Below are 25,597 nucleotides of genomic sequence, written 5' to 3' on the forward strand. Positions count from 1 at the left end.
CACATGCTCCCAGTGAAATCTGAGTTTAGCAGTGCTGAGGTTCTTTCATAGTTAGGACATTAGGTTGCAGTAACTACAGGGCTTGGTGGAATTTGATGAGCCAGTCACTGCAGGGAAGCAGTCCCTAGTTTCTGATGCCCAGGAAGTCTTGCTGGGGTGTCATGTAATCTTTCTCTTCTCCTGGGATTACAGTCCCATTTACTTTATTCACAGTGGGGGATATTTTCTTTTCAAAGCCTCCTCTAAAAAGGGAGTTAAGGCAGTATCCTTGTCCATATCCCCCCCCCCCCTTTTTTTTTATTTTATTTAAAGGACAGAGAGAGAAAAAGATCTTCTGTCCTCTGGTTCACTCCCCAATGCCCACAACAGCCAAGACTGGGCCAGGATGAAGTCAAGGACCTAGTATTCAGTTCAGGTCTCACATGTGAGAGGCAGGGACCCAGTTGCTTGAGCCATTACCTGCTACCTCCTGGAGTCCGCAGGAGCAGAGCTAAGAATGAAACCCATGCACTCTGCATAAGTGGCATCCTAACTGCTGCTCCAAAATTCTACCCCTTACTTTATTTTAGGTGAGTTGAGTACTGTATAGCTATGCTTTATTAACATACAGGAAGTCAATAAAACTCAGCCTGTGCAGACTTAATCTTTAAATGCCAGAAGTGATTATAGGTTCGACTTGAGATAAGAATATTGTCATGACTTTCTTATCCCAACATTCTTGGAAGTATATTCCATATAGACTTACATTAAGACTGTAGATTAAGAATGCCTAATGACATGTTGGTAAAATAAATCCATCTCTGTGACTCAGTCCCTTAACTGTGTGTTTATCAGAAAAGTCAGAACAGAAGTGCATTATAAGCTGTTGAACTGGGGTCTCCTGGCTGCTACTTCTTTAGATGAGTGTGCTTTTTGTGTTTTCCTTCTTTAATATGTGATCTTTTTATTCCAAATTATTTAATATTTGGGTGAATACCGTGAAAAACCATATAGTTTTCTAAAACTTTTTATTACAAACTCTAAGTAGAGATTATTAGAGTGTATAACTTTTTTTTAAGAGTCCTTAGCTTTCATCTGAATATTTTTTAAGACTTTTTTATTTGAAAGAGTTACATAGAAGAAAAGACAGAGAGATTTACATCTGCTGGTTTACTCCCTAAATGGCCACAATGGCCAAGGCTGGGCCAGGCCAAAGCCTGGAGCTTCATCTGGATAGCAAGGACCTGGATCAGAAGTGGAGCAGCTGGGACTCAAACAGCGCCCATACGGGATGTCAGCACTGCGGGTGGCTTAACCTGCTACCCCATAGTGCTGGCCCCTTAAATGTATAATTTCAAAGTGAATTTGAACCAGAACATTGTAGTTGACTCTTTTCCCTAGTTTTTTTTTTATTATTATTCTTTGCTTGTTTGTTTTTTTGAAGACTTCTTTACTTATTTTAAAGGCAGAGTGACAGGGAGAAACAGATATTCCCTCCACTGGTTTACTTCTCAAATGGCTGCAACAGCCAGGGCTGGGCTAGGCCAAAGCCAAAAGCTCCATCTTGGTCTCCCACCTGGGATGCAGGGGCCCAAGTACATAGGCCATCTTCTGCTTTGCAGGCACATTTACAGGAAGAAAAGCAAACAAACTGAAACTGGCACTCCCATAATAAGATGCCAGCATGACGGGTGGCAGCTTAACTTGACCTTTTGCTTAGTTTCAGAATAACTTGTCAGTATCCATAATTGTTCCAGCTCATGAGGAAGGGGTGTTATTTTCTCATTTGTACAGTGTTTTTGTAGTACTGATTTTATTCATTGTCGTGGTATAATTAAAACAATTCACTCACAGCATTTAGGTATTTCCTAAAGCTTTTTCTTTTGAATTTCAAGTTCTTATGCATAGGCTGGAAAAGGAATAATTTAGAACTCTGTTAAAATTTTATTTTATTTATTTGAAAGGCAAAATGACAGAGAGAGAATCTTCTACTCACTGGTTCACTCCCCAAATGGCCACAACAGCTAGGGGTGGGCCAGGCTGAAGCCAGGAGCCCAGAACTCCATCTAGGTCTCTCATGTGGATAGCAGAGGCCCAAGTACTTGGGCCTCTTTGACTGCCTTCCCAGGCACGTTCACACGGGACGGGGTCAGAAACAGAGCAGCTGGGACTCAAAGCAGCAATCTTAGATGGGATGCCTGCCTAACAAGCAGAGGCTTTTAACCCATTGTGCCACAGGCTGGCCACTCAACTATTGTTTTTCCAGTGAAATTTCCAGTGTTGTGAATCAGCATAACCAGCCCGTGATTAGAAAATGACAGTACTTCTTTTCAGTTTTAGAAATATACATATTTGAAAGTCCTTGACTTTGTAGAGTAACACATTTTTAGATTCAGGGCACTTGGATTTTTGTTTCTTAGTATTAATACGTGCAGCTCTCTTTAATAAAGTATGTACCTGTGGCTGTGTAACAAGCTGCTGAGTGTTGGGTCCTGTTATTTCCAGTGATAAGGAAGATTCCGTAAGTCTTCCATCAAAAGAGACCTCAGATCTAATTTTCAAGCAGCAACTTTGAATTGTGGTACGCTTACTGGTTTGTATTTGTGTTCTAATTTTTAGATAGTTCAGAACTTTGTCAGCTTTTTTGTTTACAGTATTTTTAACGTTTTAGTGATGAGTCAAAACTTACCAGCTGTTCATTTGTGGTGGGTTGACCTTAAGAATAGCTATATAAAAAGGAAAAAGAAGAAAGGGAAGGAACCAGGGTGAGGGCAGGCTTGTCCTTCCTTACTCCGTCTGTGCTACCGCTGTGAGCTGGTTGAGCCACCTCCCCACTGTGTGAAAGGAGAGTTTGATCTTTGCAGATTTTACCCTCTGGCCACTGAGTGCTGACTGGAGTTGTGGTCTTGGTGAAACAGAGAATAGAGTTCATATCAACAATTGGTTTCAAATATACTTAAAAACATTTTTTTAACCCATAGATCCACTAAACTTGTAATAATTGAGAGATTGCTGCTTCTGGCAGAACGCTATGTGATCACTATAGAGGTAAGCCTCTCCTTGTCCAGGCGCTTCGTGCATCATGTTACCAGACTAAATGCTGGGGTTGGATTTTGTCATGTTTCACACTGGCACTACCCATCTGACATATTTGACTTTATCACATCTTTTTCAAGGACTTTTACTCTGTCCCACGAACTATTCTACCTCATGGTGCCTCGTTTCATGGACATCTTTTAACTCTTAATGTTACCTATGAGTCTACCAAAGATACCTTCACTGTAGAGGTAGGTGTACATTAAGCTCTACAGCTGTCTTATTTTCTCTTGTTATTTGCATAAGAACAGTGTTGACTGAGATCGCTGTCTGGTAACACAATGATAAAGGCCTGAAATGAAAGGAATTGATGGGACTGCAAGCAGATATGTGAAAAGTGCAAGGGTGCAATACAGGGTCTGCTGATGGTTAAGTGCTATAAAGGACAACTAAGAAGACAGGATAAGTTGGTAGAGGGTGATGGGTGTGCCCGGAATATTGTGGATGAAGATGGATAGGGAGAATCTGTCTGAGGTGGTGACATGTAAGCAAAGACTTGAATACAAGTGACAGAGTAAATGATGTTTGCTTAGAAGGACATTTCAAGCTAAGGAAGCAGCAGGGCTGCGCACAAGCTGGTGGCTGGTGTGAGGAATGCCTGTGAGAAAGGGAAGGAGGGGATGGTACTGCTGTGGAGAAAGGAATTGAGATTTTGTTCCATGCATTATCGCGGTTCTTAATTACAGCCAGAGGCAAGCCTCTCAAGATTAGGGATTCGTATCTGGTTCTCTGCTGAGTTTCCAACTTCTACATCAGTACGCTCGGTGGATCAGTAAATGCTCGCTAGCAGTTGTTTAAATGAATGCATGAATGAATTCTCCCACTACTGTGTGTAACTCTGCTTTACAGGCTCACAGTAACGAAACCATAGGGAGTGTCCGGTGGAAGATTGCCAAGCAGTTGTGCTCTCCTGTGGATAATATACAGATATTTACAAATGATAGCCTGGTAGGTTCAGATCCACAGCTTTTAGCACTTCAGCCTGACGCAGGTACTTTCTTCTTCCTTTCCCTCTCGATAATTAAGAAACCACTTTTTGCAGCTGACGGTGAATAAAGACCAGAAGTTGCTCCACCAGCTGGGCTTTTCTGATGAGCAGGTCCTGACGGTGAAGACCTCGGGCAGCGGCACGCCCTCCGGGAGCTCAGCAGATTCCTCCTCCAGCTCCAGCAGCAGCAGCAGTGGCGTTTTCAGTTCATCATACGCCATGGAGCAGGTACTGTACTGAGTGATACATTTCTCTCTCTTTTTTTTTTTTTTTAAGATTTATTTATTTGTTTGGAAGTCAGAGTTACACACAGAGAGAAGGAGAGGCAGAAAGAGAGAGAGGTCTTCCATCTGCTGGTTCACTCCCCAATTGGCCACAATGGCCAGAGCTACACCAATCCAAAGCCAGGAGCCAGGAGCTTCTTCCAGGTCTCCCATGCAGATGGAGGGACCCGAGGACTTGGGCCGCCTTGTACTGCTTTCCCAGGCCATAGCAGAGAGCTGGATCGGAAGTGGAGCATCCAGGACTCGAACCGGCAGCGCTCATATGGGATGCTGCCACTGCAGGCAGCAGCTTAACCCGCTATGCCACAGTGGTGACCCCAAGTGATACATTTCAATGCAAATAAAAGGAGTTGACAATATATTTTTGCTGGCAGCCCATGTAAATATAGATGATAATGTCCTTGGGTCTCAGATAGGATCTAGGTCTTCAGAACTGTGTAATTGGAGAATGCCAGGATCCACTGGTGGTGGGAGTGCGGGGAGGGGCGATGGATTTCTCCACCTTTAGAACCACAGAACCTTCCAAATCACTAATTTTGCCTGGCTGTTCACTGTCCCTCATACAACTCTTCATTGAATCAGTCATTTCCTTTAGCATTCAAACATGTTACATTATCTCTGCCGTCTTTAAAAAGTACTTCCTGGTTGTACCTTCAGTTACTGTGCCACGCTCTCCTTCCCAAATCAGAGCTCCATGAAAGAATTGTCCTACTTGACTTCTCTCGGAAAGAGTCGACTCTTCTCAGCTTGTTCTGGCACTCTTAACTCTCCATACTCATTTTCCTTTTTTTAAAAAAAAATATATTTTATTTATTTTAAGTCAAAATGACAGAGATGTTTCAGCTGCTGGTTCAACTTCTCAGATGGCCATAACAGCCGGGCTTGGACAGGCCAATGCCAGGAACCTGGGCTCCATTCAGCTCTCCCACATCTGTGGCAGATGCCCAAGTACTTAGGCCATCATCCACTGCTTTCCCAGGTGCGCTAGCATGGAGTTGGATTGAAACAAAGAGCAGCCAGGACTTGAACTGGAACTCCAATCTGGAATGCTGGTGTTGTAAGCAGCGGCTTCATGGACCATGCTACAACACCGCTCCAGTCCCTCCTCCTTTGAAATATTCTTCGTTTGGCTTTCCAGCCTCGCCTGTCTTTCCCCTGACCTTCTGCCTGTCCCTTGCTTGTTCTTCGACTCCCTGCTCTCCATACAGAGCAGTTCTCTGGCCCAGTCCTTGAACCTGTCTTCCATCTACATTCATTCCCTTAATGAGCATATGCAGTCTCAGAGCTTTACATGTGGAATATATGTTGATAATGCCCAATTTTGTCTTTCTTCTGAAGTCCAGGTAAACAAGTCTATCTCCCTACTCAACATCTTCTGCTGGGTACCCCAATCCTGTTATATCCAGAGTTGAGCTCTGATATCCTGTCTTACCATGTCACTCCCGCCCCAAACCGCTTCAGCCCATAGTCTTGCTCTCCCTCAGATAGTAGCATCTCCACAGTTCTAAATTGCCCGTCCCCAGACCCTGGCTTCTCTTCTTTCCCTCACACACATGCCAGTCTGCAAATCCTTGACTGCCTTTAAAATGCATCCTGAACCTGGCTGCTTGCATGGCTTTACCAGTCTGGGCCACTTTCTTCCTCGCCTGGAAGGAGGCACGGTAGTGCCTTCATGTGTCTCACAGCTTCTGCCCTTAGACCAGTTCTGTGCTTGCTTTACAGGGCACCCTGTGGGCACTCCTCAGCTTCTTCCACTGGGTCCCATATCACTCAGAGTAAGAGCCACAGTCTTAACCAGGACTTCATGTCCTACCTCTGCTCGCAGAACCCTCTGACCCTCTTCCCACTCATAGCACTGTAGCTACACTGGCCTCCTTCTGGTCCTCAGCACCTTAGGGCCTGTGCACCTGCTCTTCTGTGAGCCTTTTTGACAGTCTTTTTTTGTCTTGTTGATTTATCTCCCTCTAAAACGTAGATGCCAGGAGAGCTGGCGTTTGTCGGTTTTGTTCACTGCTAAAGCAGTGCCTACCGTGTGATACATTCTCTCTGTTTGTTTTGTACCTTTTCTGTGTGGGGGCTGAGCTGGGCTCCAGAGCGCAAAGCTGAGCAAGCCTGTTGTGCCAGGCTGCTGTTGTGGTACAGCACGTTAAGCTGCTGCTTGCGATGCTGCCATCCCATCTCGAAGTGCTGGTTTGAGTACCTGATACTCTGCACTTCTGATCCAGCTTCATGCTTATGCATCCTGGGAAGCAGCAAACGATGGCCCAGATCCTTAGGGTCCTGCCACCCACAGGGGAGATCCACATGGGGTTCCTGGCTCCCTGTTTCAGCCTGGCCCAGACCCTGGCTGTTGTGGCCATTACAGGAGTGAAGTAGGGGATGAAAGATACTCCCTTTCTCTCTCTCTCTCTCTCTTCCTCTCTTCCTCACTGGCTCTCCATCTCTCCATCACTGTGTTTTAGAGAAATCAAAAAAAAGAATACTTTTTGCTCTTTGGCTTTTGCAGTCTAGAGAGCAAGTAATAGAAAGTAAAGATTTGAAAAGCCATATAGGGCTTTTTTAAATGTTTATTAAATGTATTCCTTTAATTTAATCCCAAATATAAGATGTTTGTGTGACTGTGTCTTTCTAACCTTGCTGTAAATACTAAAGAACTCTTCAGGTTCAGTAAAGTTTGTGGAAAAATGAAATTAAAATAAAAGTTTATTTGGCCCCCGAAAATTTTGGAATCCATGCAGTTTTTTTCCTAATATGTATTCTCTACAGACTTCATGAAGATCCCTGTTTATAACAAGAATTTAAGGAAGAAATCCCACTCGAAGTGTCAACGTTTACAACAAAACAATATACCTAGCATCTTCAAATGTCACATTTTTAAACTGTTTCATATTTATCCCAAATTAAAGTATTTCCACATGTACATGCATTCTATAATGACATCTAGTTTCCTTTCTCCTATTAACCAATTTAGAACTTTAATCACCTGTGAATTTCTTCTTTGTAGTTTATCAGTTTTGTCTTTTCTGACCTTCATGAAAAGCAAAGTAACTTACCTTTTCTCAGATTATATATTTTTTATGGCTTTGTATGAATGTGTGAATTAACACACGCACACGCACACACACACGCGCGCGCGCACGCGCTGCCTTAGTTTTGCTTTCCTGCAGACTGGCAGTGATTAACCTGGTGTGCCTGCTGTCCCTTGTATTGCCTACCCAAACCTTTTGTGTTAAAATCTCTGCAGCTGCTTTGCCCCTTGGCCAGCAGGTGGCGAGGAGAAGGGAGAGCCGGTGACGCTGGATGGATGGTCATGGTCTCTGGCTCTGGTGGATCCCCACATGGCGGTCTTCAGTGCAGATGAGCACTGCCCGCTCCAGCTTGCTCGTGGCCCTAGTGTTGGTCAGCGTGGTTAGAGTAGGAGAACGTTCTTTTGCAAATGGTGCTCCTGTTGTGCTCTTCCCCCAGGAGAAGTCTCTCCCTGGTGTCGTGATGGCTCTCGTGTGTAACGTCTTTGACATGCTTTACCAGCTTGCCAACCTAGAAGAGCCAAGGTATGTACAGATGCTTGGGAGGCTTGAGAGAGAGTTACTTGCTAAGGTCAGGAAACCAGAGAACTAATTACTTGAAAAGTATTGTACTTGACATTTTATCCTGAATGACTTTGTTACTGAAACTGTGGCTTATGTGAAAAAAAATTTGTATTTGAAAAATTTTAGGATAACTCTACGAGTACGAAAGCTTCTGCTGTTGATACCCACTGACCCAGCCATTCAGGAAGCCCTTGATCAGCTCGATTCTTTAGGAAGAAAGGTAAGAGTAACGTGAATAGTTATTTAACTATCATGGAGATTTCATACCGTGATTCAGTGAAAGAGCAGCCTGCATTCACATGAAACCAAAGGATACTCCTCTTCCAACACTTCTTCTTTTCAAAGACGCCTTTGCTGCAAGTGGAAATGAGAGTCTCAAGTTGACTTTGAAATATTCAGATAGTCAAGAATGACAGCAGATTGAGAGCTGGACGAGCCTTAGATACCCTCCCGGGTCATGGGTTAGGAAACAATGAGATAAAGTCACTTGTCCAGGATCCTACTCTAGTTCTGACTTAGTTGAGATGTTTTTCTTCTGTCATGATACTTCTCTGAGTAATTGTTGTGTGTCTGAGCTGCTTATATAAATGGATTATCGTTTAATTTTTTTACAGTTGATATTTACAATTCATTTTAATTTTTAGAATGCTATTTCAAGATTTTTATATATGTACAAATTGTCTTTGTCTATATTATTTAATTATGTATCAAATATGTTTAGAACAAAGTTGTTAGAATAAGTTTTGTATTTTATATCTTAGTGGATGAAATGCACATCAGCTTGGTCATTTATGGCTGATGTATTAATTGGAGGGAGACCGGAACTAATACTAGCTAAAAAAAATTTTTTTGAGACTGTGATACTTCAACAATCTTACAATTTCATTACTAATATTCACAAGTATGAGTTTTAAAATGAAAATTTAAATAAACTTGCCAGTGTTGCTTAGAATGAATTCTCGGAAGTTTCATGTATATTTGAATATTGTTGAACACTTAGAATTGTTGTGATGAGGTTTGATGTCTTAATAGAGTGTGGGTTTATGAAGTTAATTTTTTGAAAGTTAGATTGGTACAGCTTATATACAGAGGAAAAGGAACATTTTTATTAAGAGGAAAAGAATATTCGCATTAATACTAAGATCTGTTTCTTCTAAATTTATGCTTATAAGACATGTGTTTGTTTTCCTTCTTTAAACTTAGAAAACACTGCTGTCTGAATCAAGTTCTCAGTCTTCCAAGTCTCCGTCCCTCTCTTCAAAGCAGCAGCATCAGCCAAGTGCCAGCTCCATTTTAGAAAGTCTGTTTCGATCTTTTGCCCCAGGAATGTCCACCTTCAGAGTGCTCTACAACTTAGAAGTAAGAAACCTGACTTTTTTTATTTCATTTTGACAGATCCATTGTGGTTTGTAGATTCATGCTTTCGGATATCAGAAATAGATTAATAGGTTTTGTTGTTTTGGATTGCTGTTACAAAATTAGTTTTAAAAAATAGAAGTTGAAACTAACAGTTTTGCCTTTGAAAAGGCTTTTTTTCCATCTACTTTTGTCTGTTTGTTGTTACACTTGGAAAAGAACACCTTAGTGTCACACAGGTTTCATTGCCTTCCTCTGAAAGTCAGGTCTGTGTAATATGAATTATTAATCCTCAGCCTCCTTGACTAAATGCATCTTCAGTTGTTAAAAAGCTCTTGTAGCTTGTGACCATTAATGAAACTTTATGAAGAATTCATCAGCAGGCATGTTACTATTCAAGGTCAAAAAAAAACTGCTGGATGTGTTAGAGCGAAAGATTATTATGATGGCTGTCTTAGTTCATTTGGACTGCTGTAATGAATTAGCATAGCCTGGTTGACTTAAGCGGCCAGCACTCGCGGCCCTCAGTGCTGAAGCCTGGGGAGTGCCTGATGAGCGTCTGGTGATGTGCCACGTCCTGCGTCATACACAGCTGTCTTCTCTTGCACCTCACTTGGCTGGCGGAGACAGTGGAGCTCTCTGGGGTCTCGCTTTTTTATTTTTCAAGGATTTATTTTATTTATTTGAAAGGCAGATATACAGAGAGAGGGAGAGATCTCTCTGCTGGTTCACTCCCCAAATGACCACAATGGCCAGTGCTGGGCCAGACCTAAGCCAGGAGCAAGGAACTTCTGGTTCTTCCACGTGGGTGCAGGGACCCAAGCGCTTGGCCATCTTCTGCTGCTTTCCCAGCCGCCATTAGCAGGGAGCTGGATCGGCAGTGGAGCAGCCATATGGGATGCCAGTGCCACGGGTGGCAGCCTTACTTGCTCTCTGGGTTGTCTTACAAGGGCATAGGTTCATTCGTGAGTGTTCCTTCTCTTAGTGCCTTCACTGTGGGCAGTAGGATTTCACACTGTCGCACTTAGCTGCCTCCCCAAAACCTGCTTTGAAACTAGCAGATGTAGTTCAGTAGACATTGACCAGTTGTTTACTGTGTATGAGTCATTGTGATAGTTAAGCATTCAGAGTTGGGAGAAATAGGATATCTCCTCCAGGATCTTACAGTAAGACATATAGGGGGCTGTATATGCTAAGTCTAGACAGCCCATCACAAACCCAGGGCAGTGTAAAAGGCAATCAAATAAAACCAGTCCTACTCTTGGAAAGTGACGAATGAGTCCTTGTGCCACTTCAGATCTATAAGAAATAAAGCCTTGGCTGATTCTGATTTGTTCTAGGAAGTAATATCCAGGCAGTTATTTCTCAAAGAATGCATTTCCAAGCCTACACAACAAGAATTATCATGCCTTGTACCTTGAGTAGATATCCTACATCTTGATTATCATGTATGTTACATAGGTTTTGAGTCATAACAAAGATTATAATTGGTAAGAGGGTGCCAGTGTTTCTCCAAAGTCTTACTTCATCTGGTGATCTTATTTGGAGAATATAGTTGCATTCATTAGTTTTTATGCTCCACTTGGCTTGCATGTTCAACGTGTGATAACACTTCATATTTGCCTTAAAGTACTGTCTTGAAAAAAGAAAATTCAGAAGGAAAAAATACTTAGTAAATATTTTAAAACAAAGCATGTCCCCATTTAATGTAGACACTTAAAAATATATCAGAGTTTCAGAACACAAGATTATCTAGAAATTTTGGCCCATTTAAGCTTACAAAATGTTCATCTTGCAACAGCTGCCAAATTTATCACTTGCTTTTGAATGATTACCTTAAAAATATAAGATAGAATTCTTAACATCCACATTTGAGAGCATCTAGGAAAGCAGAATTGTCCAATGATGATCCTGGCTCATCATCAAATACTTACCATTGCATTATCCAGTATAATTTTAGGACTTCTGAGTGTGAATTCCTTTGATAAGTTGTGTTTTGCTTTAAATACACATAATATTTGGAAAACCTAAGCCTTCCAAAAGCAGCTATTATAGCTGTCATCCGAAAGGTTAATTTCCCTGTATTTTGCTCCTTGACTTAGGCTTGCCTGCTAGAAAACTTCAGAATGGATATTGCAAGCACCTGTCCCCTAAGGAAGCTGTCTGCACTAGCTGTTGGCCCCCCCACCATGGAGGGCAAGCAGGTAGATGCAGAGCTGGGTGTGCTCAGGCAGGGTTAGAGGGGCACACACAGGCTCCTTCCCCACCGCTGGCCTCCCCTGAGGCTGGTGAGCTTGCTTCCCAAGGAGCAACCTAGCAAGGAAGCGTCTCGACCAGAAACCCACTGAGTGGGCTCACAACACCCATGGCCTCCTAGAAGCAGACATTTTAGAATAGAAGATCTTGAACTAGATCAAATGTAAATCTGAGGCAATAGGAGATTTTTAAATATGTAAATTGTGACAACTAAATAAATCAGCTGTTGGCTGAGCATTTATTTTTGCTGGTGCTTGTTCTAAGTGCCGTAGGTCTGCCTTACTTAGTCCAAGTAGACCTCTGGTAGGAGTGATTGTTACCCTGACTTAACTGATGAGAACACTGAGGCAAAAGGGACAACCATGTGACCAGGACCTCTCAGCGAGTGGGTGATAAAACCGGAGTGACATAGATTCGTCATCTTGTACTAGCTCTAGTGGGATTACTCGAGGGACATGATCCTCCACCCACCAGAGCACTCGGTGACACCCGAAGGACCTGGATAGCGGAGAGACACACATCTGGGTTGGAATTCTGACCATATGACCTTGAGGTCACATAACCTCTTGGACCTCAGTCCCTCACCTATAAAGTTAATTGCGATGTCTAGTATGTTGTGGATGCTCAGTAAGTCGAAGTCAGTCATTATTAGGGAGCTCACCTAGCATGTTTAGTATTGGGGCACTTTTATAAAGCTTGGGTTTACATACTTATTGTTGGAACTTACCCAGCATATCACTTAAAATCATCTATTTTTATGTAAACCTCTATGCCTGAGACTTTCACATTTGCCATTTTCATAAAAACCACATAGTAGTTTTCCTTGGAACACAATGATTATGGATGGTATTGTGACACAGAGGGCACACACCTGGAATGCTGGCGTCTCATGTGAGTGCCTGGTTGAGTCCTGGCTGCTCCACTTCTCATCCAGCTCCCTGCTAATGCAATTGGGAAAGCAATGGAAGATGACACAAATCCTTGGGCCCCTGCCACCCAGGTGGGAGACCCCAGATGGAGTTCCAGGCTCCTGGCCATCTGGGAAGCAAACCAATGGTTGGAAGATCTCTTTCTCCCTCGCTTTCAAATAAATAAATAAATCTTTAAATGGGGGGAAAAAGCAAAAAAATGTTTCTTCATAACCAAATAGAATGTGGAAAATGTGACCAATTTAAGTGTGAACTGGCAGTTTCTGGACTCAGTATGCACCATGTAAAGAGATTCTGACTTGAGTTGTCAGCATCTTACTTAGTGAAGTATAATTTCTGCTGAAAGCGTGGAAATGATTAATTGTGCTTGTCTGTTTCCTAGGTTTTAAGCTCCAAACTCATGCCAACAGCGGATGATGACATGGCGAGAAGTTGTGCAAAATCCTTCTGTGAAAACTTCCTCAAAGCAGGAGGCTTGAGGTTAGAGTTTGAATGCAGTGTTATTCAAGGTGCAGGCAATGGTTTATAGGTATTTTAGTTCTTTTCTCCTGTAAGAAATGGGGAGGTTGACAAGCTGTCGTGTGAAGCATTGTGCGAGCCCCAACAGGAAGGAAGCAGTGATGTTCCTGTCCTCTAGATCAGTGGGATTCATTTTGTGAGTGTCGGTTATTTGAACAGTGTACAGAAGCACATCTCTTTCTCCTCTGCTAGTGGGGGAGGTTGTCAAGAAGAACCGAGGTGGGAGTATTAAAACAGAGCCACGTCAAAGTCCTGGTGGGAGGGGAGCCAGAGCACCATGGAGCGTTGATGATGTTTATATGGCGTGAGTTAAGCTGAGAACTGAGACCTGAGCAAAGATTGTCCCGGTGAGTAAGAGCAGAAGAGAAAGGGCACTGTGAGCCAAGGTGCAGGGCGGCCTGGGTGAAAACCTGACACTGTGGCTCCTATCTGCCCGGGAGGCCCAAGAAGAGATTGAGAGAGAACTCTGCCTCATAACGTTGAGGACCTGGATGTTATCTTGCAGTCCGTGGGAAAACAGGTCCCCCTCTAAGCCAGCAGCCACCTAAAACAATCACCCTGGCAGCAGTGGAGAAGGTGAGTGGAAACGAGGCAGGGATGACAGCTAAGTGCTCTGGTGGTGCTCCCCAGAAGAGAGACAGGGCAGGAGTAGAGTGGCATCTGTAAGATGTAAGCTGGTCTTCGTGACTAGTTAGGTATAAGATAGGGACATTTATTAAGTAGCCTATAAAATAGCTTAAGAGAATGGGTGAGTGGTCAGGCTTACACACACACACACACACACACACACACATATAGACATATGTATATTCTTTTTTTTAAAAAAAATTATTTATTGTAAAGAGTTACAAAGAGAGGTAGAACCAGAGAGATAGGTCTTCCATCCGCTAGTTCACTCCCCAAATGACCACAATGGCCAGAGCTGAGCTGATCCAAAGCCAGGAGCCAGGAGCTTCTTCTGGGTCTCCCACACCGGTACAGGGGCCCAAGGACTTGCGCTTTCCCAGGCCATAGCAGAGAGCCAGATTGGAAGTGAAACAGCCAGGACTCAAACCGGCACCCATATGGGATGCTGGTGCTGCAGGCTGGGGTTTTAACCCACTGCGCCACAGTGCCAGCCCCCATATATATATATTCTTAATAGACACATAAGCATACATATTTATGGATTACAGTATGATATTTCAATACATATACCCTAATGTGTAATGATCAGATTATAGTGATTAGTGTATCCGTCATCTCAGACTCGTATCATGTCTTTGTACTGGGAACATTCAGAATGAATGGTGAGTCTATAGGCAGTTTGGAAAGTAAACATTTGGAGGATAGAGGCCACAGAAGCAGGAAAAGCAAATTCGATTATATCCCTTTGAGTCATGTGCAGTGGGTGGCTGGGATGTGGGGCTCAAGGGAAGGATGGAGGATGGGATGGAGATTTGGGAGTGGCGTTGCTGTGTTAAGCCAGCAGGCACGCCCCAGCTGGCAGGGATGAGAACCAAGTGGAAGGAAGGAAGGAGGACAATGAGTAGAAAGCTCTGCTTTCAGGTCTGTGAGAGACAGGAGGTAACGGTCCATCAAAGGGAAGAATACCTGCAGGAGAAGTTTGCTTTTCTGTTTTCAGAGTGTTTTCTTATTTGTTTTCTTTTGTTTGTTTTTGTTTTTGTTTGAAAGAGAGACAAAGATCTTCCATTTGCTAGTTCAGTTTCCAAGTGTGTGGAACAGTTGGGCGCAGGCCAGGCTGAAGCTGGGAGCCTGGAACTCAATCCAGGTCTGCCACGAGGGTGGCAGGGACCCAACTACTTGAATTATTATCTGCTGCCTCCCAGAGTGTGTGTTAGCAGGAAGTAGAGCCCGGAGCAGAGCCCAGACTTGAACCCTGGCCCTCCCAGATAGCATGTGGGAGTGCTGAGTGGTTTCCTAACTGCTGTGCTAAATGCCCAACCCTGCTTTTCTGTTTTGATTTTAGTTTGTAGAAGACCTGTTCTGTTTATTGGCTAACTTAAATGGGCCACTGATGGAGAAAAGAATAAAGATCAAAGAACAAGGGGAATTTGGCAGAGCTCAGTTCTACTGTTGAGAGATTTGCTCTAGGAAGAAGCAGCATGCTATTTCTCTGGGCAGGGAAGCAGTGGGGATGAACTTGAAGCTGGAGTGAAGGAAGGATAGTTGCAGACTTTCCTGTCTGGAGGTCTGGTGGGGAAGGGAAGCTGGGTAAGGACCCTGAGGAGATAGAGGAAAGGAGAAACAGGAAAGGCAGGGTTAAATAAGTTCCCAAACTGTCAGGGAAGGCCTGGTGCCCATATGTAGTTTTATTCTTTGCTTCACACCGTAGACGTATTCCTGGGAAAGACTGATTTTAAGTTCCTGAGCTATTGACAGGGCTATGATAATAAAGGTATTTTATTTTGGCTCATTTGTTTATGTCAGTTAATTCCCCACCAGCCATTGTTTTAAGCACTGGAAGCAGAACAGTAAGTACGTTAGATCAAAATCCAAATCCTCATCAAGCTTACAGTCTGGAGGGGGAAACAGATAATAAGCAAGTAAAAGAATAGGTCAGATGATGATTAGAGCTGTGAAGAAAAATAAAGCAGGAAGCAGGGATGGAAAGGGTTGTGGGTTTCAGTAGGGTGATCAAGAAGAGCTCCAGTGATGTGTGGTATCTTCCAAAGACCTGAAGGAGATGTGAGAGCGAGCCTCATGGAGATACTGGGCAGGGGCAGGGCAGCAGCCAGTGTGCACCCTGCTAGTGAACGCCCCTGGTATCCGTGGAGTCCAGAGGGCAGTGTGGTTGGGGCCCAGTGCTTGAGCTGTGGAGGTCCCAGAGGTTGGGTTGTGTAGGATCTTGCAGGCTGCTGTGAAGACCCTGCTCTTTTCTGTGCAGGAACTAAGAAGCCACTGAAGGAGTTTGCACAGAGGATCAATGTGGTCTGCCGTAGGTTTTAAGAGGGTCACTCCTGTTGATCATTTGAGAATAGGCTTGGAGGGTGGAGGCCAAGGGCAGAAACAGGAAGAATAGTTAGGAAGCTTTTGCAATACCAGAGGGTGTAGTGGATGTGGGAAACAGCATGATTAAATTATGGCTATGTTTCTGAATTGAGAGTTCTGCTGGTATCAAGATAGCCAAGTTCAATGTGAACCCAAACCAGTTAGTAAGATGGTTTTATCTGAACACTGAGGGTTATAGGTATCATAGGAAATCATTGTTAAAGAAATGTGCAGAGTCTGTTTATATGTAAGAATCTTTTTTATTTTTTAAGTTTTCATCCATTTGAAAGGCAATGAGAGACAGGAAGAGAAAGAGATCTTCCATCTGCTCATTTATTACCCAATAGCCACAACGTCTAGGGCTGGCAAGGCCGAAGGCAGGAGCCTAAAACTCCATTCAGGTCTCCCACGTGAGGGCAGAGACCCAAATATTTGGGCCATGTTCTGCTGCTTTCTCAGGCACATTAGCAGGGAGCTGGATTGGCAGCAGAGCAGCTGAGACTCAAACCAGTGCTCCCCTATAGGGTATGGTATGCCAGTGTCAGCATAGACAGCATCTCACCTGGTGTGCCACAGTGCTGACTTCATGTATGACAATCCTTAAGAAACTGGTAACATTTATGAGCAATTGTGTTACTTGCAGAAAACATCTACCAAAAAAATAGAAGTTTTGAGGGCCAGCATTGTGTCTGTTGTGTCACAGTGGTTTAAGCTGCCACGTGAGATGCTCACATCCCACATAAGAGTGCTGGTTTGAGTCCAGGCTACTCCAGGCTCTGATCAAACTTCCTGCTAATGCATTCTGGGAGGTAGCAAATGATGGCCCAAGTGCTTGGGCCCCTGCCTCCCACATTTGAGACCTGGGTGGAGATCAAGGCTTGTGCCTTTGGCATGGCCCATCCCTGACTGTTGTGGGCATTTAGAAAGTGAACCAGCAGATGGAAGATTAATCTCTGTCAGCCTCTCTCTGTCTCCCTCTCTCACTATGCCTTTCAAGGAAATAAAAATAAATTTTTAAATTTTAAAAATAGAAGTCTAATATCCTGCCTTTTCACTTTTCTTGGAAGTTTGGTTGTCAATGTCATGCAGAGGGACTCCATTCCATCAGAAGTAGACTATGAAACAAGACAGGGCGTTTATTCCATCTGTCTGCAGCTTGCAAGGTATGTTGATGCATGGTGTTGGTCTCACAAGGCAATACCTGAGTTTATTTTCCTTCCCAAATCATATTATTCTAAATGTTGTAAAGTGAAGTAATCTGTACAAGTCTGGCTTTTTTTTCTTTTAAGATTTTTGTTGGTTGGACAAACAATGCCCACGATGCTAGATGAAGACCTCGCTAAAGACGGCATCGAAGCACTTTCTTCCCGCCCGTTCCGCAATGTCAGCCGGCAGACCAGCAGACAGATGTCCTTGTGCGGCACCCCAGAGAAATCATCCTACCGACAGCTGTCAGTGTCCGACAGGTCTTCCATCAGGGTGGAGGAAATCATCCCCGCTGCTCGAGTGGCAATACAGGTGAGTGCCCGTGCTTCCAGAAACTGGGAAGCACCTCTTATTTGGAAGACCCTATTTGGGGGAAAGGAGCTATAAAAATATAAAAATGATTAAGATGTGAATAACCTGTGGCTATCATGGAAGATTTTAGATTGGAAGCAGCATTTGCAGTAGACATTGGCAGCTAAATAGGGATTCGAGACCTAGAGATAAGTATTTAGGATTGGAGAGAGATTTATTCGTGCAAAGGGGAGGGCATGGGCAAAGTTATCAGAGTTTGGGGCTGACATTGTGTCACAGAGGGTTAAACCCCTACTTTCAACAACAGCATCCCATACCAACATGCTGGTTTGATTCCCTGCTGCTCCACTTCCAGTCCAGCTACCTGCTGATGTGCCTGGGAAGGCAACAGAAGATGGCCCAAGTGTTTTGGCCCCTGCATCCACATGGGAGACCTGGATGGAGTTCCTGGCTCCAGCCTAGCCCAAACCTGACTGTTGCAGCCACTTGAGGAGTGAAACAGCAGATGGAGGATTTCTCTGCCTCTCCTTCTGTCTGTGTTACTCTGCCTTTCAAATCAATAAATATTAAAAAAACAAAAACAGAATATGGGAAGGGGAAAGAGTGAAAACAGGACTGGTGATGGGTAACTTGAAGGCAGAGCACCAAGAGCAGAGTCTGTAAAAGAAAACAGAGCAGTATGGCGGCATGGAAAAGGCTGGCCTGGATGGTGTAGGAGGGAAAGTCTCCCAGAGCAGAGCAGGAAGAAGGTTATAGAAGTCATGGGATGTGTTCTGTTCTCCTGACACTCTCTCCGTGCTTCATTAGACAATGGAAGTGAGCGACTTCACCTCCACTGTGGCTTGTTTCATGAGACTGTCATGGGCTGCGGCTGCTGGGCGGCTTGACCTCGTCGGGAGTAGCCAGCCAATTAAAGAAAGTAATTCTCTGTTTCCTGCTGGAATTCGAAACAGACTCAGCAGCTCAGGTACCAATTTAAAATAGGACAGTAATTAGAACACTGGGTAAGAGGTTGCCATCAGAGTCGCGGTGGTTTGTCAGCGTCACAAAAGGCAAAGCACATTTTCTTTTGAGCTGAGTGAAAATTCTTCAAGCCATACGCCTAGTATTTGTGCACATTGCTTCATTTATTGTGTAAATCATACATCATTTAAGAAAACACCCGTTCCTAAATACATAAAGTGGGGAAAAGTGAATCAAATCCATTTTAGCTGAACCAAGTATAAAGGTGTCAGGAGGCCAATAATTGTGACTGCAGTGCAAATCCATCCAGAATTGTGACCTGGGAGACAGTCCTTTCCTTGGTGTTTTGAAAAATTTGACATACACACAGCAAAATGCAGGAATGCTAAGTGTCCTGGATTTTTACGTGTACAACCATATCTAGACCAAGTTGCAAAATTTATGCTATCCCAGGAAGCCCCCTCGTGCCCCTGAAATTGCACTCTTCTTTTTTGTCAGCCGGCATTAACTTTGGCTTGTGAACACGTTTTGGGGTACTTGCAAATGTGCGTTGAGGGCAAAGCTGTCAGGGTGTTTTGAATGCAGTGATTCAGTCTCGTTTCTCAGACCACAGTGCTTTCTTGAAATCCTGCATGGGATGATGGAGACACCAGGGGTCGGGTTAGGCAGTGTCTTACAGGCTACTGTAAAGACTCTGCCTTTTTCTGCACGGGAAGTCGGAAGCCACTGAAGGATTCTGTGCGGAGCGGTACTGTGGCCTGGATTATATCCAGTTGATCTTTTGAGAACAGACTTGGGTGGCGGGTTCTGGACTGTATTTACAGGACGTTAGATTACACACTGTTCCTGCAGGGCCCTCAGCAGACATCTCCTTGCCCTTTTTCAGGCAGCAATTGCAGCTCTGGGAGTGAAGGGGAGCCTGCAGCCCTGCATGCTGGCATCTGCGTGCGGCAGCAGTCCGTGTCCACCAAAGATGCGCTGATTGCTGGCGAAGCCCTGTCCCTGCTGGTTACGTGCCTGCAGCTCCGGAGCCAGCAGCTGGGTATGCAGGAGGCTCGCGGCGGGGAGGGGGGTCCCGTGGGGCCAGGCCAAGTTCCTTCTGGGAATTATTTATAGTTCTTATGGGTAAGGTCCTGTTAATAGAAAAGCAGAAGGGTTGGCATGTGGAGTAGGTGGGACGGGTGCCGGTATTCATGTTTTCTTCTGGAGGAGCATTGACTGAGCACTTGGATAGACAGTTGCCCTGCAGGTGATACGGGCACTGTCTAGTCGCAGAGTTAAAACAACCCAAAAGCAATTCATCTTCGTGGCTGGCTTCGACAAGCTGGGGCTGTTCTCATCATTCTTCAGCATTGCAGCAAACCCAGGCTCTGTCCCTGATGATCTCTTCTCTGTCTACTTCATTCCCCTGGTGCTCTCATCCAGGGTCACAGCCCTGAATGCTATCTGGATGCTGACAGCACCTCTGTGTGGGTGTGGCCTGGACCCCTCCTCTGACCTGTCCACCTCGATACCATACAGATATCCCAGGTTTACCTTCTGCAGAGTGGAGCCCCTGATCTTGCCCATAGTACCCAAGAGATTTCCCAAGTTAGTTATTTTGGCCAAAACCCATAGCATCCTTGATTCTTTTTTTTCACACCCTGCTTCTAGCCCGTCAGCCCATTCTTCCTCAAACTGCACGTGGCCTGCAGCTCTCAGGACCCCCTTCATGTTAACATCCCTTTAAGTTCTGCCGTGTTTCTTACTTGGATTGCAGCCACACTGTCCTACTCATCTCCCTGCTTCTACCCATGCAGCGCATTATTTACACGGTAACCACAGTGAGCCTCCTAAACTAGAAGTCCTCTTTCCAAACCTTCTGGTGGCTCCTCAGTTCACTCAGAGTAAAAGCCAATACTTTTATTAAGGTCCGTACATCCTACCTCCTCGACACATATGCCTTGCCCTTCTCCCCCTCCCTCGCTCGCTCTGTGTCAGCCACCCGAGCCTCCTTTCTCAGGGCCCTGGTGTTGACTGTTCCATCTTTCTGGCATGTCCTTTCCCCTCTTTCCAAATGGTTCTCTCTCCCTCATCTCCTGTAAGTCTTCGTTTACATGTCATCTTAGTGAGATGTTCCCTGACCACTTAAAAAAAAAAAAATACAGCCCTTCCTTTGCCCCAGCAGTATCCAAACCCCTTTACCTTATTATTTCTTTTAATAATATGCAATGTAACTTACTTTCATAGATTTTTGTCATCACCCTCTCCTCCACTAGATTGCAAGCTGCGTGAGGTCAGAGCCTTTTGTCCGTTTGTGCCCTGCTGACTCTCCAGCCCCTAAGCACTGCCTGGTGTGTAGGACAGAGTTTTCACAACCCCACTTTGGGAAATTGTGCCCACATGTGGGAGCTGACCTCTAAGCTGTTACTGCTGATTTCAGATGCCCTCTATGTAGAAATGGTGATTGTTATGCATTGAGTGTAACACCCCACCCAATCACATAAATCAGATGTAAAGATAATCGAGATAAACAGAGAGAGGAAATAAGACATTTGTGGGACTTTCAAATAGTCTCTAAGATTATTTCCTGTGAGCAAGAATGCTTTTGAAGGTTTGTGCATGGGAAGGGCAGGTTGTTGCAAGATGGCTTTTGAACATCTCATGCTCTGAATTGGGTTTGGCTTGGAAATAGTTTCAGAGCAAGAGGACGGAAGTGTCAGTTCTCTCCAAGCTTTTCTCTTTTATTATTTGTAAGTTTATTTTAGGGTACATATTGCCTTTTATAAGTGTTTCTGGTTTATTAAGGGAATACATGTTTATTCTGTTGCTGGTATGTGCAGGGCATTGTGGGAACAAAGCTAAGACCAGATGTGGGTCCTGCTCTTGAGCACCTGAGAATTGAGTCAATGAGCAGACATGGAAGCAGATGTGGAAGGTCCTGAATTCTGATCCACATAAAAGAGATGAATTTCTGTTTAAGTTGAGCTTAAGAAATTACTCACAATTCTTAAAATGCGTTACCTAACTTAGTTCTTTTTTATCCCCATTCTCCTAATTTCTACTATTCAGCATCTTTCTATACCTTGCCCTGTGTTGCTGATTTTATCATCGATATTTTGCTGGGATCACCAAGTGCTGAAGTAAGGATTTTTTTTCATTACTCATGAAACCCCTTTTGTCATATTCTATTTGGGGCTATCCTGGGTACGGGTGACATTGTGGCGAGTACAGGAGAAATGACATTTAGTCCTGCCAGGGACTCACAAAGACCACACTGAAAGACAAGGGAGCATTCTGCCACCCCTTCCATATCCCACCAAAAGTTAGGAGGCCAGAGTTAGGATTCGTGTGTGTTTGTAACAGATCTAATGTTATGGCTAGTGTGCAGCAACTGCAGCTCGCAAAGGCAGCTGGTGTTAAGTGTCAACATACTGGGAAAATTCAGGAAGAACAACTTCAAACCATAAACTTCCTTTAGATTTGAAAACTCTAACTTTGTGATGTGACCTTGAAAAGTAACTTTTCAAGAGGTTTTTCTTGTTTTCATTTACATTAGCTTATTAAGGAGAATAATTTAAGAAATCAGCTTACAAACCACACTTATTTTTAATTAGCTCTAGTTTATTCAATGGAAATGTTACCATTAAAACATGAAGCACTTGTGCCTTGCAGTATGGTCCAGTGCCCTGGGTAAGTAGTGTGGTCTTGGGAGGAGAATCACTTTGGAGCAGTCTCAGTGCAGGCTGGTATCTGTCATTTCAGATTCGCCGGGTTGCCTGTGATCAGCTGTACACTCTGAGCCAGACGGACACTTCTGTTCACCCAGACGTGCAGAAGCCAAATCAGTTTCTCCTGGGTGTCATTCTCACAGCTCAGCTGCCTCTCTGGTCCCCAACCAGTATAATGAGAGGCGTCAACCAGAGGTGCGTCATGATGATGAAAAACTCACAGTAAACAAAGAGTAAATACTGTGTGTTCTGCTCCCCTAAAGTCCTCAGTACCTAATTGAGGTAATGTAGTTTCTCCTTCCTTCCTTCTGACATCTCCTTGAAAGTGGGGTTTGTGTTTTTCTCTCCATTCGGAACAGGAGATTTGAGGAAACACTACCAGGCTTTCTTCTCCATCATCCCCAGTTTTACTGAGCCAGGTCCCTGTGCAGAGGTCACACTGCTTCTGTCCCCCTGTGTGTCACTTTCTTGGCCCCGATGCTTTATAGCTCCATTCCAAGAGGTCGCTGGGGTGTCCTCCCAGCATGCTTTCTTGGCTTCAGACATGCCTGAACTCCTGGTCCAGGCTCATTGCGTGACTCAGGCAAGTCCCTTCTGCCTGCCACACCTTGTCTCTGCAGGCTCATCTGCATGCCACGTGTTCTTAAACCTAGGCCCAGGGGAGGAGGTGCGGGTTGCACATCAGCCTCAAGCTACGTGGCTTTCTCCAGCTCAGCCTCACAGACAGCCCCTGCCATGGGGCCGATAGGTGCCGTGGAGATCTATGTTTATGATTTTAAAAAAAAAAAAAAAGATTTACTTTATTTATTTGTAAGACAGAGTTACAGAGAGAGGTAGAGACAGAAAGGTCTTCCATCCTCTGGTTCACAACCCAGATGGCCGCAATGGCCAGAGCTGCACTGATCCGAAGCCAGGAGCCAGGAGCTTCTTCTGTGTCTCGCACGTGGGTGCAGGGGTCCAAGGACTTGGACCATCTTCTACTGCTTTCTCAGGCCATAGCAGAGAGCTGGATCAGAAGTGGAGCAGCCAGGACTAGAATCAGCACCCATATGGGATGCCTTGCTTCAGGCCAGGGCTTTAACCTGCTGTGCCACAGTACTGGCCCCCTGAGTGTATGCTTTTTAAGTCAGAGTCCTAGAGGAGGGACTCTAACATATAAGTGTCCAAGCCTGGACTCAGTTTTTTTCTGTGACAAAACATACAAAACAAAAGTTTTACTATTTCAACGATTTTTAAGGGTTCAAGTCAGGGGCATTAAGTACATATACATTGTTATGCAACCAACACCACCGTCCATATCCGGAACTTTTTCGTTATCTCAGAATGAACTTTGTACTCACTGAACAGTAGGTGCCCCGTCCTCCCTCCTTCTAGTCCGGAGCAGCCAGCATTCTACTGTTGTCTTCATGAATTTGACTAGGTACTTCATATAGGTGCACTCTTGTGTATGTTTTCCCTTGTATGTCTGTTTTATTTCTTAGCATAATGTCCTCAAGGTTTACCTGAGTTGTAGCATGTATCAAAATGTCTTCCTTTTAAAGGCTGAATAATGTCTATGTGAAGACCGTATTTTCTTATACATTCATCTACACTTGGATGTTTGGGTTGTTTCCATGTTTTAGCCATGGTGAATAATGCTGCGACCCCTTTTCAGTCCTGTAGGCTGTCTTCTTGAGGCCCAGGCTGCTAGGCCTAGGCCATCTGGTAACTCTGAGGACCCACCTGTGTTTCCCAGTGGCCATCCCATTGTACTTTCCTACCAGCTGTGTAGATGTGCTGGGACTCCTCCCCATCCCAGCAAGCTCTTGGATTGCTGTTTGTTGTTTTATTGTTGGTAGTAGTGGTCCTAGTAAGTGCAGAATGTATCTCTTTGTGGTTTTGATTTGCATTTCCCTGCTGATAAGTGATGTTGAGCATCTCATTATGTGCACCTGTTCTTTGGAGAAGTATCTATTTAAGGCCTTTGCCCATTTTACATTGGATTACTTTGTTGAGTTTTTTTTTTAATGTGTCCTAGATCTTAATCCCTTATTAGATACATGATGAGCAGATATTTCCTACCTTGTTACACAAGTTTTTTGCTTTTGGTAAAGTACAGGGTATTCCAGTTTTACTTTTTTCATCAGTGCTTTTGGTGTCACATCCAAAACATATGCCGAATCCTGAGTCATAAAGCTTTTCCCCCTCTGTTTTCTTCTAAAGATCTTACAGTTCTAGCTCATTTATTTGGGAATTTGATCTAGTTTAATTGAAGTTTTGTATATGGTGTTAGGTAAGAGTCCAGCTTTATCCTTTTCCAGGTGATACCTAGTTTTCCCAGCACCATTTTTTGAAAAGATTGTCCTTTCCTCATTGAAAAGTTTTAGCATGCTTGCTGAAAATTGCCTGATTGTATATACAAAGATTAATTTTGAGTTCTTTATTTCGATTGCTTCTGTTCTTTCCGTGTCCTGTTGGCCTGGACACCTGTCTTCACGCTAGTCCACACTCGTGATCACAGTGGCATCTCAGTGACTGCAGCCAGGAGGCATAAGTCCTCCGACTCTGTTCTTCAAGATTGTTGTGACTGTTTAGGTCCCTTTGCAGTCCCTTGTGAATTTTGGGATGGGTTTTTCTCTTTCTACAAATGTCACTGAGATTTTGATAAGGGATTTATTAACTCTGTGCATGAGTTTGGGTAGTATTAACACCTAAACAAGATTTAGCTGGCGCCGCGGCTCACTAGGCTAATCCTCCGCCTAGCGGCGCCGGCACACCGGGTTCTAGTCCCGGTTGGGGCGCCGGATTCTGTCCCGGTTGCCCCTCTTCCAGGCCAGCTCTCTGCTGTGGCCAGGGAGTGCAGTGGAGGATGGCCCAGGTGCTTGGGCCCTGCACCCCATGGGAGACCAGGAAAAGCACCTGGCTCCTGGCTCCTGCCATCGGATCAGCGCGGTGCGCCGGCCGCAGCGCGCGGGCCGCGGCGGCCATTGGAGGGTGAACCAGCGGCAAAGGAAGACCTTTCTCTCTGTCTCTCTCTCTCACTGTCCACTCTGCCTGTCAAAAAAAAAAAAAAAAATTTAAAAAAAAAATTTTAAAAAGATTTAGTCTCCCAAATATGAACTCAGGCTATCTTTCCATTTGTTTATGTCATCTTTAATTTCTTTCAGCAGTGTTTATGTTTATAGTTTTTGCTGTGTAAGTATTTCATTTTCTTAGTTAAGTTGATTTGTAAGCCTTTTGTTCTTTTTTGATGCTATTATAAATGGTATTGTTTTCTTGATTTCTTTTTCAGACTATTTGTTACTATTGTTAAGAAATGCAACTGAATTTTTTTTGTTTTTTTTGTTTTTGTTTTTTTTTTTTTTTTTTTTTTTTTGAGAGAGAGAGAGAGAGATAGATACACCTGGCGAATTTGGGTGTATGTGTTGGGGGGCAGCCA

The 25,597-nt window shown here is 44.1% G+C and overlaps 1 protein-coding gene across 9 annotated transcripts in view; it reads left to right on the forward strand.

Moving 5' to 3' along the window:
• Positions 1 to 25,597, forward strand: part of USP24 (ubiquitin specific peptidase 24) — a 153,630-nt gene that overhangs the window by 82,111 nt on the left and 45,922 nt on the right. For 8 of the 9 annotated variants that reach the window (XR_016211007.1, XM_089300564.1, XM_051856430.3 and 5 more), the window contains 14 exons: positions 2,961 to 3,027; positions 3,156 to 3,266; positions 3,925 to 4,023; positions 4,118 to 4,291; positions 7,813 to 7,898; positions 8,064 to 8,157; positions 9,141 to 9,296; positions 12,861 to 12,958; positions 17,056 to 17,151; positions 17,278 to 17,506; positions 18,314 to 18,473; positions 19,356 to 19,511; positions 21,521 to 21,591; positions 22,214 to 22,374. Coding sequence is in view for 7 of the 9 variants with exons in the window: in XM_089300564.1 (XP_089156690.1) it covers positions 2,961 to 3,027; positions 3,156 to 3,266; positions 3,925 to 4,023; positions 4,118 to 4,291; positions 7,813 to 7,898; positions 8,064 to 8,157; positions 9,141 to 9,296; positions 12,861 to 12,958; positions 17,056 to 17,151; positions 17,278 to 17,506; positions 18,314 to 18,473; positions 19,356 to 19,511; positions 21,521 to 21,591; positions 22,214 to 22,374 (1,758 nt within the window). In the remaining 2 variants the exon portion in view is untranslated. Of the gene's footprint in view, positions 1 to 2,960; positions 3,028 to 3,155; positions 3,267 to 3,924; positions 4,024 to 4,117; positions 4,292 to 7,812; positions 7,899 to 8,063; positions 8,158 to 9,140; positions 9,297 to 12,860; positions 12,959 to 17,055; positions 17,152 to 17,277; positions 17,507 to 18,313; positions 18,474 to 19,355; positions 19,512 to 21,520; positions 21,592 to 22,213; positions 22,462 to 25,597 lie in introns of all 9 variants that reach the window. The other variant, XR_016211008.1, reaches the window with a different exon arrangement.

This window comes from Oryctolagus cuniculus, chromosome 7, assembly GCF_051225735.1.
Source record: "Oryctolagus cuniculus isolate XC-2025 breed Fujian yellow rabbit chromosome 7, ASM5122573v1, whole genome shotgun sequence".
In the NCBI taxonomy this organism is placed as follows: domain Eukaryota; kingdom Metazoa; phylum Chordata; class Mammalia; order Lagomorpha; family Leporidae; genus Oryctolagus; species Oryctolagus cuniculus.